This window comes from Psittacula echo, assembly GCF_963264785.1.
Source record: "Psittacula echo genome assembly, chromosome: 13".
NCBI classification, from domain to species: domain Eukaryota; kingdom Metazoa; phylum Chordata; class Aves; order Psittaciformes; family Psittacidae; genus Psittacula; species Psittacula echo.
The window spans coordinates 8,759,385-8,775,003 of record NC_137749.1 but is presented as its reverse complement, the minus strand read 5'-3'; the positions used below and the strand labels follow the sequence as shown (position 1 = coordinate 8,775,003).

The 15,619-nt window shown below is 44.8% G+C and overlaps 2 protein-coding genes across 2 annotated transcripts in view; one reads left to right on the top strand and one right to left on the bottom strand.

The window, feature by feature from the left end:
- Positions 1–12,043, bottom strand: part of HIRA (histone cell cycle regulator) — a 36,856-nt gene extending 24,813 nt beyond the window's left edge. The window contains exons 1-6 of the mRNA XM_080628685.1: positions 11,627–12,043; positions 3,926–3,988; positions 3,078–3,188; positions 2,228–2,318; positions 1,631–1,725; positions 708–803 (exon numbers count right to left, since the gene is read on the bottom strand). Of these exons, the coding sequence (XP_080484811.1) occupies positions 708–803; positions 1,631–1,725; positions 2,228–2,318; positions 3,078–3,188; positions 3,926–3,988; positions 11,627–11,663 (493 nt within the window). The 5' untranslated portion in view covers positions 11,664–12,043. The remainder of the gene's footprint in view (positions 1–707; positions 804–1,630; positions 1,726–2,227; positions 2,319–3,077; positions 3,189–3,925; positions 3,989–11,626) is intronic.
- A 163-nt stretch (positions 12,044–12,206) lies between these two features.
- MRPL40 (mitochondrial ribosomal protein L40) lies at positions 12,207–15,157 on the top strand. Its single transcript, XM_080628724.1, has 4 exons — positions 12,207–12,304; positions 12,935–13,018; positions 14,022–14,177; positions 14,539–15,157. The coding sequence occupies exons 1-4, from the start codon at positions 12,258–12,260 to the stop codon at positions 14,846–14,848; spliced, it is 597 nt and encodes a 198-aa protein (XP_080484850.1). The 5' UTR covers positions 12,207–12,257; the 3' UTR covers positions 14,849–15,157.
- The last annotated feature ends 462 nt before the right edge of the window (positions 15,158–15,619 follow it).

The window sequence follows — 15,619 nt, the reverse complement described above, 5'->3', positions numbered from 1 at the left end:
ATGGGAGTTTTAGCCTGCATCAAGTTACGTGGTGAGAAGCAGCCAAATAAAAGCACATGCTCCCTAAACTGCCACAGATCCTCACAGGTCAGCTAAAGCTGTCCAGTGTGCCGGCTGTTTATCACTGAGAAACAGACTTCAGCACTGTGTGACCTGTCCGCACTGCAGCAATGGAAGAAGGAAAATGGCCATCAAATGTAAGACTGGAGAGCTTCTGCTACTGTGAAGCTCCGCTAGTCCTTCCATTCACCCTGTAAAGTCCCACAGCTTATTAAGCAGCAGCATCTAAAATGAGGTAAATAAAATAATGCCACCCCAAAGGTGAATGAATGTAAAGTCTTGTGGGTACAAAGGCAACAGGGGGGAAAAAAATACATATATGCATATATAGATGTATTACGAAGCTCAAGTTCTATCTATTTGGGATTTTTGGGGGGAAAAGGTAAAAGAGAAAATACATGTGACAACCTTCATGTAAAATTAGAAACCTGAATGCGGCTGCTGTCTACAGCAGAGTGGCATCCACTGCTCACTGCCATCCAAACTTGGAAGGAGGACTGGGTCACCAGATTGCAAGAACGTCATCTCAAAAGACAGACAACCCATTCCCACCTGCTGATTTTCACAGTCAGTGAAAAGCGCCCATGGGGCAAAGAGTTTACCACAAAGTTTTACATATTGCACATTTGAAACGTAAAAATTCTCACCTGGGAATTTGACAGCGTTCCAGATGACAACAGTATTATCCACACTACAGGATGCCAGCCAGGCATCATGCGGAGACCACGCTACATCCATGACATCTGTTTACAAGAAGTTTTCATTTAAGACATTGATGGTAACCAGAGAACCCCAAAAATCTCTTTTAAAAGAACTGGTGTGGCAACTTCTTTTCAGTCACTGAGAACTTATGATTCCACTAGAGTGGAAGGTAAGAAAGAACACAGCAGCACTCGCTGGGAGGGAGCTCTTTTTTACAGCTCCCAATGGGGAGCAACAACAACAAAATCCAGGGCAGAGAATGCAATGTTTAGTGACGACAGGAAATGCTGATGCCTGTATAAAGTACTTTGCCTTGTTTTGAATGAAAAAGCAACAGCAGCTGTTGCAATGCACTCACTTTATTCCAACACACATGGAGTGTTTAATCATAGCTCACGTTAGCAGGTGCAAGACATATTTGAAATCTGGTTTGTTCATCTTTTGCAGTGCTCTTTAGTTTTACTTTTTCTTAAATAAATATTCATATTCTTTGGGTTACAAAACTTTGTATTTTGCTAACCAGGAGGTTACTGACTACAAGGGTGAACATTTATTGAAATAAAAATGCAGTTTAGTTTCTGTTACTCAGATTTATTTTTAAGCTAGCAAAGAGCAAAATATAAGTCCCTTAGTTGCTAATTTTTCTACTAGAGTAGTTGCTGGAAGTTGTCTGCTAGTTTGCCTGAAGTGACTTGTGAGAAAATCAGCATTTGATTAAAAATGACATTTTCTTTTAGATTTCCATTGATGCTCTTAGAAGTGACTGACTTGCCACCAAATACGCACTTTTTGAGGAAAAACTGAAAAGGTTATTTTTTTTTCCCCAAAATACTTGCAAATTATGTTCATTCAACACCTTTTAACTTACCCCCTGAATGGCTTCTGAGAATCGATACACACCTCCACTGCTCAACATTAGTAAGTTTGCTACTAGAACCAAACACAGTGCTAGGTCCAATGTACCTAATTAAAATAGAGACAGTTATCAACAGAACAACCTTAAGTTCTTCAAACTTTCTTGCTAAAGAAAATCAGATGCACAGTACACTTCTTTTTTACAGTTAATTATTCCCTCAATGAAAACTAAAGGGAAAAAACACTTTCTTTTTTTAGTAGAAAGTAATTCCAGTTATTAAAAATTAGCTTCAATAAAACGTAAAATTTCTACAGATAGTAAAAAAAAATAATTAACTTCTAAGATAACTCTTCAAATCTCATCAGGAAGCTTTCTTCAAGTATAGAAGAAAATGCCTCAGCTCCTTGGTAGGAGAGAGACTGCCCAAGTAGACACACTACAGCCCAAGAGGCAGGACATCAAATTTCCCATACTACATTTCAGCTCCTTATGCACCAGGAGAAGCCGTGAGCTTACAGAAGACCAGCACAAGGAAGAAACATTAAGAGATGTGACAGAGTAACCTACTTAAAATAAAACATAAGATCAGGAAGGAAGAAATATGCTTACGCAGCTCGTTTCCACACCATAATCAACTTGTCATCTCCCCCTGAAGCCAAGTAAACTCCATTGTTTGACCATCGCACACAGTTCACACATGCTGAAATGTAGAAAAAAGAGTTTGTAAGGTGAAATGTGAGAATAAGTGGTTCATGACTGGGGCAGAGTTTATAATAACCAAAACTTGACAGGAAACGGTTAGGATTTAAGCGTGCTTTTTCCACTTGTAGCAGTTACTCTGTCTGCTTTAGATAAATGAATTAGTACTTATCTTTCAGCAGCAGTTGAGGAACTTCTTATTTTAAAAGCCTACTTCTTATTTAAAAAAGCTTCATCAGAAGTAGCTCAAAAGAAGAAAGATTAATATTCATCTAACAAAGAAAACTGCTTGTGGTAAATGAGATAGGATTAAGAGGGCAAAAAAGAGAAGATACATCTTGAAGATGATGCATCTTGAAGAAGGGACAGCTTTTCAGGTAACCATACTTCTTTCAAATGTAATGTGCAATAAATCCAGAATAATTTAGAACTACAACAGGATACTTCATATGATATCTCTTTTATACTTATTTCTTCTCTTGCCCCTTCCTTCAGAGCTTCCCAGTTCCTCAGAATGTGCATTATCAATTACTTGATGGCCACACCTGGAAAAAGCTCATAGGGAGATTTCCAAAGGTAACTATTTCTCTGTAGTTTCCTACATTTTCCCAACATTTTCTGCTGCACATCTAAATCAGTAAACAAGCAAAGTATGAGACCACTGCTGTATGGTATTGACTCTTCACCAGTGAACAGGGCATGACTTTTGTAAAACATGAAATGCTTAAAAAAGGTAAAACAAAAGAATAATCTTTGTTACCTAAGTGATTGTCCATCTGACAAAGCATCTTGGGAATATTTTCATTCTTTTCATCTTCCTCTTTCAGGACAGGAGCCATATTCCAGATTACAACTTTCCCAGAATCCTGACCTGTAAGAGAACAAAAAGCCCACCCCCCTCCTTTTAAATACATGCAAAAAAGCTTCTCAAGCTAAACATCTGTTCTGGAACCGAGATAAAATTGAGGCTTACTGGAAGCATTTGAACACAGATGCCATTTGGACATAATTACACCAAGTCAGAAGTGGTTTATTTTTCTTGAAGCTCTTAAAAATAAAGTTATATAGCCTTGTTCAAAAATCATGCTGTGCACAACTGATGGCAACTGTAGGGATGAACTACTTATAATAAGATTGTATTTTAAAGAGAAAAGATGGATTCAAATCCAACATTGCAATTATTGTAGCCAACATAAAATTATTCACTATTGTGATCCACATAATATTTTTGCATCTATTTCTTAAGCTATTACATTTATAGAATTGGATTTTTTTGTCCCAATAGCTCTAGTGTTCAGCAGGTCAAAAAGCCCAACTTACATTCAGTTCCTCTTCGAAGAAGAAATTTGGCCAGTATGGCCACAAATAATTACTGCAGCTTCTGTCTGTCTCAGTGATGTCCACAAGGATGAGTACATCAGAAAACATAAACCTGCCTTCTGCAGTAACAGCAGTACTTGCCAATACATTTTAATGACTTACACAATGATCTGTTTCTCAGAGATAAGTGATGTGTTTTTAAAAGGGTCAAACCGATTCAAGTGTTGGGGAGGCACAAGATTATTATTATAGCCCAAAATTCGAACTTCTGTCAGTATGCAAACACACCTTGTCCTCCGGTTGCAAACTTGGTCCCATCTGGATGAATGTCCACTGAAAATATTGGCTTTCCTGGAATTAGAGAACAAGCAGCAACACCGTGAATTGTTTTACAGCCAAGAGAATGCAGTAATGCCAAAAGAACCGTAACTCTTCTAGATGGTGAATAACTTCCTTCTTCTAAAAACTATAGTTGTTAAGAATTACAGCTGACTACGAGTTGAAAGCAACTTAACTACAGAAATGCCAGCCTATTAAAAGTGTATATGGAAGTTATCAAGCCATAACAAACCAGTGATAACCAAGGACACTTAATCCAGCAGGATATGCCAAATGCCTCAAAGCTAAGTAACACCACAAAGCAAACGCCAACGAGGCAAAACTGACTTGAGTAAGGAATTCCTTCCAGGTTTCTACAGTTCATTAGCTGATGACCTGAAGCAAGTTTTGTTTTGGTTTCTGGTTTTGTGTTTTTCAGTCCTCCCCAATCTCAGGCTGCATCTCTTGGTCACACAATTACCTGTCTCAGATTCTGTTGTTATGAAACTCTTCTACCCAAATACCAGCTTTTATTTTTATAGCTTCCCCATAGACAGAGGAAGACTAACCAACTCTAGCACTAACTCTTATATCCTTCAGTTCTCCACATGCCACATTTTCAGAAGAAAACTAGTAATCTTCCAAAAACATAAACTCTATAGCAAATAACGAATATAGTTGCGGAACAGCTCTGGAAACCAGACAACCCTCACTCTCAGCCTATTCGGCTCCAAGCACTGGATCACACACCCTCTCCTACATGTTCAGTGTTCTTTTAATCTTTGCAGAAGGAGAAGGAGGAGGGGAGAAGTAAGCTTATTGCCCTTTCAGTGATGCCCAAAGAACTACCACTATGGATTACCTGAAGGAAAACACGTGAATTTCCACATTCAGATAATTTTTGGCAGCAGTCCCAACTCTTTCAAACTGGAATGCTTCTGCAAGCAAGATCACACACGTGCCAGTACAAAATAAGGCCGTTTATCACAGAGCCAAAAGAACTGGTACCCATATACCAGGGTTACTCAATAAATTTTCCTCTATCTCAACTCTTCAGTGCATCTTCACAATATGGTAAGACATAAAACGATAAAACTTGGAGAATTTATCCAGTTATAGGTTTTAGCATCCGAATTCGTTGACACTAAATTGCTAACAAAACCTCCATCCAAATATCCAGTATTTCTTACTTTTTGTGTGATATGCATTTTGCTTCATGGCAACTTTGATTTTCTTTAGGGTGACTTGCTCTAAGGTTTATTTTACTTGGATTTATACTAAACTGACATGTGATTCCCCTTAAAATTTCTACAGGCAGCCAAGCAAAGACCTTAAGCACAGTAAGATGGCACTCAAGTTACATTCCTTCCAAGTCCTTTAGGCCACATAAAACACAACCTGAGACATAGCTGTGGCTTTTCTTCAGCTTGTTATGCCAATTCTGTCTTTTGTACTGTATTAACTTGAATGCAACTTAAGACAGGGCTAAGCTGAATAGTTAGAGAAGCACAGGCAAGAAACAAACATCTATCTTGCCCTTCCCAGGTGCTTTAAACTATCATAGCCTCTCCAGTTTCTGCCTTATCTTAAGAGCACAACAGTAGAAGAGCAGTACCATCAGCCGTCTTTCTCCTTCTGGGCAAAGTGTTTGCACAGATCCACAAACAGGGTTGATGAAATTTAACAAGTTCTTTTATTTATGGAGCCAGAGGTAACAAATTCACCATAAAATCTTAAAATTAGAGGCACCACATCAGGGAAAATGTCCACCTAGCCCAGTACTCTGTGTGCAGAAACCAGCACTGGGTATCTCCTTAAGCATGACAAGGACACAATGTTTCTTCCTAGGATAATTGCCCATCTCCAAAAGATTGCCAACTCTGACTTCTTGAATCAGAGGCCCTCAACAGGCTTTTCCCCTATAAATTCAATCATTCACCCCTTTTCTGCCGCTCACAGCTCTACACACGTTTGTCATGTCTCCAGCTCAGTTCTCCCACTCCTGGCTCAAAGGCTCCCACTCAGCCATGCCTTGTACAAAAGCTGTCTTTCACTTTTGATCATTCTGGTCACTCCACCATAAGCCTCCTTCAACTCTCCTGTATTTTATGAGATGGAGGGGAACTGTCATTGAAGACAGTGCTCAAACACAATCATCCGTGTATTTATATGGTGGGATAAAGTTTTTAGTTATTTTTCTAGCAGAATTTGGGGTTTTATCTAACAAACACTGAGCAGATATTTTCTTAAATTACTATAACCCTAAAATCTCAGGCCTCAGAGTAAGTTGTCACGTCACGGGACATTACTTTATAGATGGTTTAGAAAGCGTGTGGACTTTGCACTTGGGAAAACTGGCAGTAATAAATGAAGCCCTTAACAACAAATCAAGCTTCCTACATAGCTCAACTAGGAAGGGATCCTATTCCACTAATCGTGAACAATGACCTATCAGGAAACATGGGCTTTTCCACAGAATTTGCCAATAAGCTTAACACCCAATGACTTGTGAACATGAGGCCTGTCAAATTCATCTCCTGGAAGAGCCAGGTAAATATTGTTTCCATCTGAGGGATACTTCCTAATAAACTGGACTGGTTTCATACATCACAGTCTCACCCGCAATGTCCAGATGTATCCAGTGGTTAACCTTTAAAGACCTGCTTTTTCTCCCTAGAAACATTAGCTTACTAAATCAAGTTCCAGACTTCTAGGAGTTTGTACAGATAAGAGTCTTCCAGTTTTCATATACAGGAAATCTGTCAAACTACACCCAGCCTCAATCTGTCACACCCTCTTTGTAATAAACATCTGCATTAATCCAAATGCAAACAACTGCAAAATGCCATGTTTTATTTATTCATGGAGGAACCCATGAACTTAAACTGACAATAGGAAACCAAAGAGGGAAGCAACTACTTATGATCTTGCTCAGGACCACAGGGCATCAGGATTTGATTCCTGGCTCTGGCTGCAGTGACCTTTTGGTGAAGCCAAGCATAGCAGCAGCTCTGTTCAGATGCCTGCAGGAAACAGTAACTACTGGATGTCAGAACCTGAGCTTCTACCTCTTCAGCTAAAATGACCACTTGCATCCATTTTTCAGGCAGCAGTAGTTACTGTGTGTTTCTGTACCGGGGAGCTTAGAGACTCATGGTGATGTAATCCAGGCTAGAAAGCATCTGATTTGGACCCTTTGGCCAATGCTCAGAAAGGAGTTGTAGCTTTTCTATTTACTAGAAAGGAGCATATCAACATCACAAGGAATTCCGTTCCTCTCTAGCACAAACACTACATGAAGTTTCAAGTCAGTTCTGTCACATACTCATATTCACAAGCACACAAATAGGTGAAACACCCAGAGTTCTCAGCAGAGGTTCAAAGTTTCAGCATCAGCTACAGGAGGCATTTGAAGGCCAATGCACCAGATTGGAAAGGGGAATCTTCCCAGTGTCCTGCTCCAGAGCTGCATGTGCTTCTCTTGGCTATTGAGAAACAGGGGGCTTGTAATGATTAAATTAGATTTGTAAAAGGATCACCAGTAAAGCAACTGCTTGGGAACAGGTATCAACGCTTCCACAACCTAGAAGGAATGTATGTTTTTAATAAGTTTGCTCTCCACACTTTAATGTCTACCCCTTACAACACAGAACAAGTTCAGTAATTATGAGATTGCTTGCCCAAGTAAACCAAGACTTAATATTTGTTTGCAGTTTTCTCCATCCAGGGATGTCAAATGATTACAAAAAGAGAACAGATTAAGTGCTCACAGGACAGAAATATAGCAAGACAAGGTCATTCCCAGGGTGCTCTTTCCTCCAGGGTACCGTTATCAAGGCAATACCATTTACAGTAGAGGATAACTGCCACAGGTGAAAGCTGCAAGACTTGTTCCATACTACTTGTGGTTCATAAACTGATCACAGACACTGTGTTTTTCCTCACTTCCATCATTTGTTCAAAGCAATGGAGAAGGAGCTATTCTTTGATAGCAACTGCCTCCTTCCTTGGTCCAAGTCTTTATCTGATTACGTTGTTAGATCCTGCCGAAACAAGCCAAAAGGTACAAGGTCCCTGTTTCAAAGAGGCTGAATGCTTTCCAATGCTTCAAACTAAAGATGTGTTGAATTTCCTAACAGCAATCATGTATCAAACCAAAATGTCATACTTAAGCAGGAACATTAAAACGGCATTTTGTCCTCTTGTAATAATATCTACAGAAACAAAAGAAAGTTTAAACTATGGAAGCTCCCAGCATCACATTGCATGAGGAAGCAAACCGGCGTCATTAAAAACAGAACACCTTATGATAGAGCAGATGTCCTGTTGGATTATTTGTTTAAAGAAGCCAAATGTATATTATGTACTCAAAGAACTATCAATAATGAAAGAAGCCTGGAAGAAGTTCCACGTGAGGTAATTCAAACCCAAGAAGGTCCCATCTTTAAGAAAATATACCAGCTGAAGAAAAAAAAGGCTATTTTAAATATTGCATCTTTTTTGCTTGTTATTTACCTTTAGGCAATAGTCAACACAATATAAAGACAATTTCGTGTTTATTCCTACCACAGGATGAATGACTTCCTATTCATTTTACTTCCAGCCCATCTGATATATAACATCCAACATGACTCACAAATCAATTCAAATATTTACATTCCACCATTACAGCTTGGAGAGATAATAAACTCTGGGCTCATATTTAAACAAAAGCAAGCTCTGATTTCTACAAGTTGTTATACATGAGCAGCACCTTGGGATTTGCCTGGGTTTCTGGGAATGTCAAGAGACCTCCTTTCCTGCAGGGCTCAGCATGTGCCTGCATTTGCCAGCTTTAATGACCAGGGCTTGCAAAACTCTGTGTGCCAAATACATCCATACAACTGTTGGATACGTGATGCATCTTTAGAGAGGTGCTGAATGGAAAACCAGGAAGGAGAAGCAACGGCACCATCTGTATCTTAGTCATCTGTTCCTGCCCCCACTATTAGATTGCATGTTTCAATGTTCTTCCTCGCTCTAAGTCAATGAAACGTGGAAGAGAAGAACACAGCGATAATGAGAGTTTTATGCAAAACCTAATAAACCCACATTAAGAGTGTGAAAAGCTTATGGAAAACACATCTGAAGAAGAAACATTTCCAATAAGTACTCAGATAAAGTGACATTAAGAACTCCAAGACAAAAACCAGTAGAGCCAAAACGTGTTAAAGTGCTTTATGCATTTTATTTATTTTTTTACTGCAAACAGCATCTTGGGTGAGCAGTGCATGGTTTGCAGGTGTACTGGATTTCCCAGCCACATTAACTTCCAGTGTCTGTTATCTCATGAGCTGTATGCCTGTAAGCTTCATTAAACCCATCCTAGCCCATTCAGTAAGGTAAAAACCCCAGAACTGAATGGGGAGAAGGGAAGGACAGCACCTTGACCTGGTGTGTGGAAGAAACTGAGAGGACTCTTGCTCACAAACCAACAGCAGTGAAGCAGCCTCTTGCGCCCATGGAGAAAACAAAAGGAATTTAAAAACTCCTTTTACACGGAATCACAGGGAGTCTCCAGGACATACGGTAAGTATAAATTATGTTTACCCTGTTTCTGGAGAGGTTTCAGAGCAAGCAGGTAGACCCATTAAAAGCGATGGAGACTACTTGCCTGCAGCGATGCCTGCAGGATCCGGAACCCAGGCACGTTAAAAGAGGCTGACTGAATTCCCCAGTTTTTATCCTGCCCGCCCTGCCCCAGGGACAAGCACACATGAATGTTCTGCAGTTCTGTGTACGTTTGCAGACCTTAGAGCCTTTTACAAATGAAGCTAGCGATCAATGTCTGTTTTGCAGGTGGTGAAACTATGACCAAGTGACTTGCCCAAACTCATCCCAGTAGGACAGCAGCAGACATGGGAATAAAATCTGGGACTATCAAGGCCCTGGTTCGCTCATTATCCACTAGGCAAAGTATCACAGGGCTTTGTAAATGGAGCTCTGCTGTGAACTGCTTGGCTGAAGGCTGTCTTCTGCAGCGGTGAGATGCATTTTAAGTTGCTACGGATTTCAAACATGTACTCTCACCATGAGGTGCACCCGCTAAAAAAATACAGAAAGAAGTTACGGATCTAATCCTTGTGACTTGCAAAGGTTCAGGTCAGAAGCGTGCTCTCACTGGAGCTCCAGAGAGGCACAGGATCGTCTGCCCACAGGCAGGTGGAGGTTAAAATGGAAATGTGACATTTGTTTAGATCAACCAAGCAGAAAGGTAGAAAACACCTCACAGAAAGTACTTCCACCTTTTCTCAAGGTGACTAAAACCTTGTGTCAAAAGGCTGGGTCCATCTCCTGACTGTACGGTCCCTGCGGGGTAGTTCACATACAGATGCATGTGAAATGCATCCCAAGGCTTAAATTACTGCTCTTAAAACCTGCAGCATGATTACAAAGACATCAGCGCGTGCAGAAAGGCAGCTGCAAAGTTGTACCTGCGGTTTTTAACTCAAAGCACACACTTGAATAAGCTGGTCTTTGGTTTGGTTTTATTGTAGAGGAGTTCAGCTGTTGACATTTATACCAGGGTGTAAGATTTGCAGTTCAAATAAAGCTGTCGTACCCATGAATCCGTGGACAAAACTTGCATCAGCACAAGGCAGTTTTTCATGTTAGATTTGTTCTCACTGCTTTGCCAGACACAGGACAACATTACACTGGAAAATGATCATGAGCAGTGTAAATAGGTAACACTGATGCTGTCCTGTACTCACCACATCAGGAAAGCTCAGAGCTTTCTGTCAGCAGCGACACTTCATTCTGAGTGTTTCAGCTCACAAAGCTGGTCAGAACCAGCAGAGTGGCAGGCAAGGTACTACACAAATTCAGGAAGCTGTTTCAAAAGCAGCATCAGCAGAATCTTTTCCTTCCATGGCGAACAACAGCGCTGCAGCCTATTGCATGGGGGGCCTCTAACACTGAACTTGACTCAGTAACGCAGGACCACCGCGGCCAGTGCTTCGCGTTGGCACGGGACATCCGTCCATCCACCATCCCACGGGGCACCCGCGGTCGCTGCCCGACAGCCTCCTCTCTCTCACAGACCACGCCTGACCCAGACCACCCCTCTTTGCTCCCACGAGGACGGAGCTGCCCAACGCTGCCGGCAGGTTCCAGCAGCGGCCGGGGCTGGCTGCGCCCCGCTCCCCCCCAGAGCGGACCTGTCCCCGCGGCCGCCGGCGCGGCACCTTCAGCCATCTTCCGGAGGACGGGCTCGGCCGAGCTCCGCAGCCTGCGAATCCCACTCCTCTGCATCCCGGGTCGGTCTCGCACCTCGCCCGCTGTCCCCGCGCAACCCGGACTCCCGGGACCGAGGACTTGTTGCTCCCCGCTCCCGCCCGCTCCGCGGCACCTGCCTGCACCGCCCGCCGAAGCGGCGGGGCCCCGAGCACGCCGCGGCCGCCCGCAGCCTGCGGGGTGGCGGCTCCGAACGGCCCCGCTGCCCCGGCTCGGCCACCGCTCGCCCGCGTTCAAACTCGCCCCGCACGTGTCTCGCGCCCCTCCTCACCCACCGCCCCGGGTCGGCGGCCCCCCCCCTCCGCGGCGCCGCTGCCCCCGCCCGGTACCCCGCCGCACCTGCCAGCCCGGCCCCGCGGCACCTGCTGCCCGGCGGCGCGCCCGGCCCGCACTCACCATTGTGGTTGACCCAGGTCGGCTTCAGGAGCTTCATTGTTCCCCGCCCGGGGCCCCCGCCGGCCTCCGCCCTCGGGACCCCAGGGCGGCTCCACCCGGGCTGCCTCCGCGGCCGAGCGAGCGGCGGAGCTCAGCGGCCGCCGGCCACCATGGGCCCCCGCCGCGCGCCGCTCTGCCCGCCCCCTCGGCCGGCCGGAGCCGCCTCAGCGCTGCTCCATGCCCCGGCGCCGCTCGTGCCGCAGCCGCCGCCGCCCGGCCGCATCCCCCGCTCCGCTCCCGGCGGCTCCCGGCAACGCCGGAACTCGGCGCCTGGCAACCGCCAAACCGGCCCGGCGGGAAACAGCCGCCCCCGAGAACCGGCGTTCCCCCACCTCGGCCGGCGGGGGGCGAGATCCCGCGAGGCACCGCCGCCCCGCCTCCAGGGCGGGCGGGAGCGGCCGGATGGGCGGGCGCCCCCTGCCGGGCAGACCGCAGCGATGGCGGCGGGGCGGGGCAGGGCGGGGAGGGGCTCGGTCTGCCTCAAACCCATCGCTCCACGCCCGGAACATTTGTGACACGGAACCGGGGCCGCGGCAGTTGGAGCGCGGCCGGCGGGGTTGTGCGGGTGCACCGCTGGCACTGCGCTGGAGCCATGTTGGCGGCGGCGGCGGCCCGCGGGCTCTGTGGGGCCCGGCTCAGGTAGGGCTGGGGCGGTCACGGTGCCCCGGGGGGGAGGCCCGGTGGGAAGCCCCTTGCTCGGATCATGCAGTGCCCTCCCCTGGCCAGCCCTGCGCCGGGCGGCCTCACTCTCTCGGGGCTCCTCCTGTCCGCAGGCCTGGTTCCGGACTGAGGACGATGTGCGGGCACCGGGGCCAGTTCTTGTTCTGGTGCCGTCCGCCGAGGCGTGAGGAACGGCATCGGCCCTCCTGATGTGAACGGTGCGGGCTCTGCCTCCAGAATCGCACCTCAGAAGCCGATACCAGAGCTTAAGAACAGGATTGCTCTGATCATTAAAACTGCATCTGCTTCACCCGCCGGTGCCCTGCGGGTTCACCCCACTGACAGCCCACATTCTGGGTGTAGTTTACCCACTGAAGAGTGTGAGGTGGTCATCTCCGGGCACACACCGTATACTGTCATGAATTAAGTAGCCAAAATGATTCAAAACCCAGTGTTGTGATTCATATATATATATAATGTAACTGTATACAACTATTATTAACTATATATAACTGATATATTTATTGTACCTGATGAATAGCTCTTGTGCAGAATCAATGCATCACAGTCAGCTTCTCTTCATGCTTTATGTCCCATTTCCTTCCTCAGTTCCTGGCTGCCCCAGGCAGTTCCATCTCGAGGGAGTCACTGGCAGAGTTCAGTGCTGGCATTCAGGGCGTCTCTCCCCATGAGGTGAGTGCAACTTCCATGGAGTTATATGGAGGTGTTTTCATCCATAGGGAAATGCAGATCTCCAAAACTCCAAATTAACTTTTAACTGTGGGTGTTTGCTTTTCAGTCACTGTATGTAACAGCTGTTGAAGACTGTTGGCCTCCTGAGAATTTAATGGTAACCTGTGCAACTGCCACCTGATGCATGTGTGTATTTGCTTCCTCAGCCACAGAATGTGGTTTGAGATACTCAGATTTATGCTGTGCTCCTCTGAGCACCAATGCAAATGAAAGCCTTGAACAGAAAATACCGTACTATGAAGTGTTACACTGGACCGCCTGCATTTAGGTACAGGCTACGTTTTGGTATCTGTTTTATTTTTGATGCAACTAGACTTAAAATACTCATGTTGCTGTTTGGTACCATCAGAGAGGCTGTTTCAGACCACAGCAGCTGTTTGTTCAAGCTGCAAGGCAGGAATGATACCCCACCACAGGCCCACTGTGAGGGTTTAGTCTGTGTTTGGGGAATGTGGCGTATGTTACCTTGGGAATACTGGATCTGCATGAGGAAGTACAACAGCAGAGTAACATCTGCAGCCTGAATTTGGTTCCAAGTGTGGAAATTTTAGAAGGTTGTGTGAAACCACTCACCCTCCTCTTTAATGCGGGAGGACAGCAATACTTGCAGATAAACCTGTTACCGGCTCTGCTGCACCTGAACAACAATTCCAGTTCAGTTTTTGTGGCACTTCCTTACGTCATTCTGATGTTAAGCACAAAATTGGAGGTTGCTTTTCTCAGGCAGGCGCAGTGCTCCCTGCAGCAAATCTCACAGGACATGCTACTGTCGCCTGGAAAACTGCATTACTTGAATAAAGCTCATGGCAGGAACCTCACTGGAGACCAAATTAAGCAATAGGAAGAAGCACTACTTAAAAAGTAAAGTGGAGGTGAAAGCTGCTGGTGTGTAATTAAATGACAAAATATCTTCTTTCATTCACACCCATTATTTCCCTTGTAGAGCACAACCAAAGAAGAAGAAGAAGGTGGATGTGAAGAGAGAGCAAGCACAGAAGGATCGTATGAAAAAGAGGATTAAAAAGTTGGAAAAAGCTGCCCCAGAATTGATTCCAATTGAGGATTTTATAACACCAGTGAAGTACTCAGATAGCAACAGGTCAGTCTTTCACTGTGTGCTTGCATGCATGGTAGAAACACTTATTTCTCTCTCTGCAAAATAGGAACACAGTGCCAGCCTTGGGACAAAACCTTGTCCGCTGCCACCAAGACAAAACCATGGAAAATAAATTTTATTTGCTTCCACTGCTAGAAGTAGTGGAAATAAACCAGTAACATGCATTTCCCGTTAGACCAACTGGAAAACCTCAGGGACAGACGCTGTATGAAGGAAATGCATTCTCTGGCTTTGGTGGGGCTTTATGTTGGTGGTGGGTTTTTTTGTTGGTTTGTTGTTTGCTCTGATTTGCTCTTTGGGGTGTAGGCCATTTTTATGACAGTGTTGTTTTACTTTGCATCAGGGTGCGAAGTCTTCCGGACCTGTCACCTGAGGAGACTGAAAGAAGAGTTTTACTTCTGAAAAAGTGGTGTTTCTTTAAGCAGAAACAAGATAACGCAGAAAAGAAAGCAATTCAGAGCATGGTAGAAGCTCAGCAAGAGGCTCTAAAGGAACTGCGCCTTGAGTCGGAGGAGTTGTATCAAGCAGCAATCAGGCGAGATGAGGGGCTTTTCCCCTTTGAGAGAGATGGACCCAGTTACACCCCACCACTCCCTGGCTACGATCCTCCTGAAGGAAAATGCGTTGATATCACCAAAGTGTATACGCAGTGATGGCGGAGTTTGTAGCTCATCTGGCATGAGCTACTCGGCTGATGAAGGAGGAAAGAATGGAGTAAGGATGAACAACTCCTGTAGGTTAAAATACTGTAGGTGTGAGACTGCAAAAAATATGTATTAACAAAGCATCTGTTTGGTTGGGTTTTTTTTAAACAGCGATCTTGGTAGTAAGATGCCCAGCAAAGCTACACTGTCTTATACTTGTGCCATGCCGCAACAAGACAAAGTGGTATTTCAAAGTGTTTTGTCCTTCTGGGCTTCTCTCATCCCTCCATGCAGCATTTCTTTGTTCTGCATAAACCATTACTTGGAAGATTCCCATGCTACGAATACAGAAGGTCACAGTCATCATATTAGGATCTGTACTAGAAGGGAGTTAACAGCTGATTGTTTATACTGCCTTTCTTTTCAGACCTCAGTGAAATGCTTTTGCATCTAAGAGGGAAAGCATGGTGACAAAGTCGAAATTGAGTTGCTTTTTTTTCTCTTTAATATTGCCATATAACAATTAAGTTTCTAAGGGCTTGCTCTAAACCAAAACAGATTTCTCTCCATCCATTTAAACCTTCATTTTTGTAGTAAGCTTGAGTACTGCAATCGACACACACCCATTAGAGAGTAATTCCACAAAGGGGCAGGGTTGCAGTTTCATCCCACCGGGTGAGAAGCTCTCAACCCATAACAGTCACAAACCCAGGAACTATCTTAGATGCCAGTGGCTGTGTTTGTCCTGAACTGGCAGGGAGGCGTCCCTGCTTGGTTTTG

Excerpts from the sequence above, each read along its gene's own strand:
- MRPL40 (XM_080628724.1), top strand. The coding sequence starts at position 12,258 with ATGTTGGCGGCGGCGGCGGCCCGCGGGCTCTGTGGGGCCCGGCTCAG. Across the intron at positions 12,305-12,934 it reads CTCTGTGGGGCCCGGCTCAG|TTCCTGGCTGCCCCAGGCAG; the intron begins GTAGGGCTGGGG and ends TTCCTTCCTCAG. Across the intron at positions 14,178-14,538 it reads AAGTACTCAGATAGCAACAG|GGTGCGAAGTCTTCCGGACC; the intron begins GTCAGTCTTTCA and ends ACTTTGCATCAG.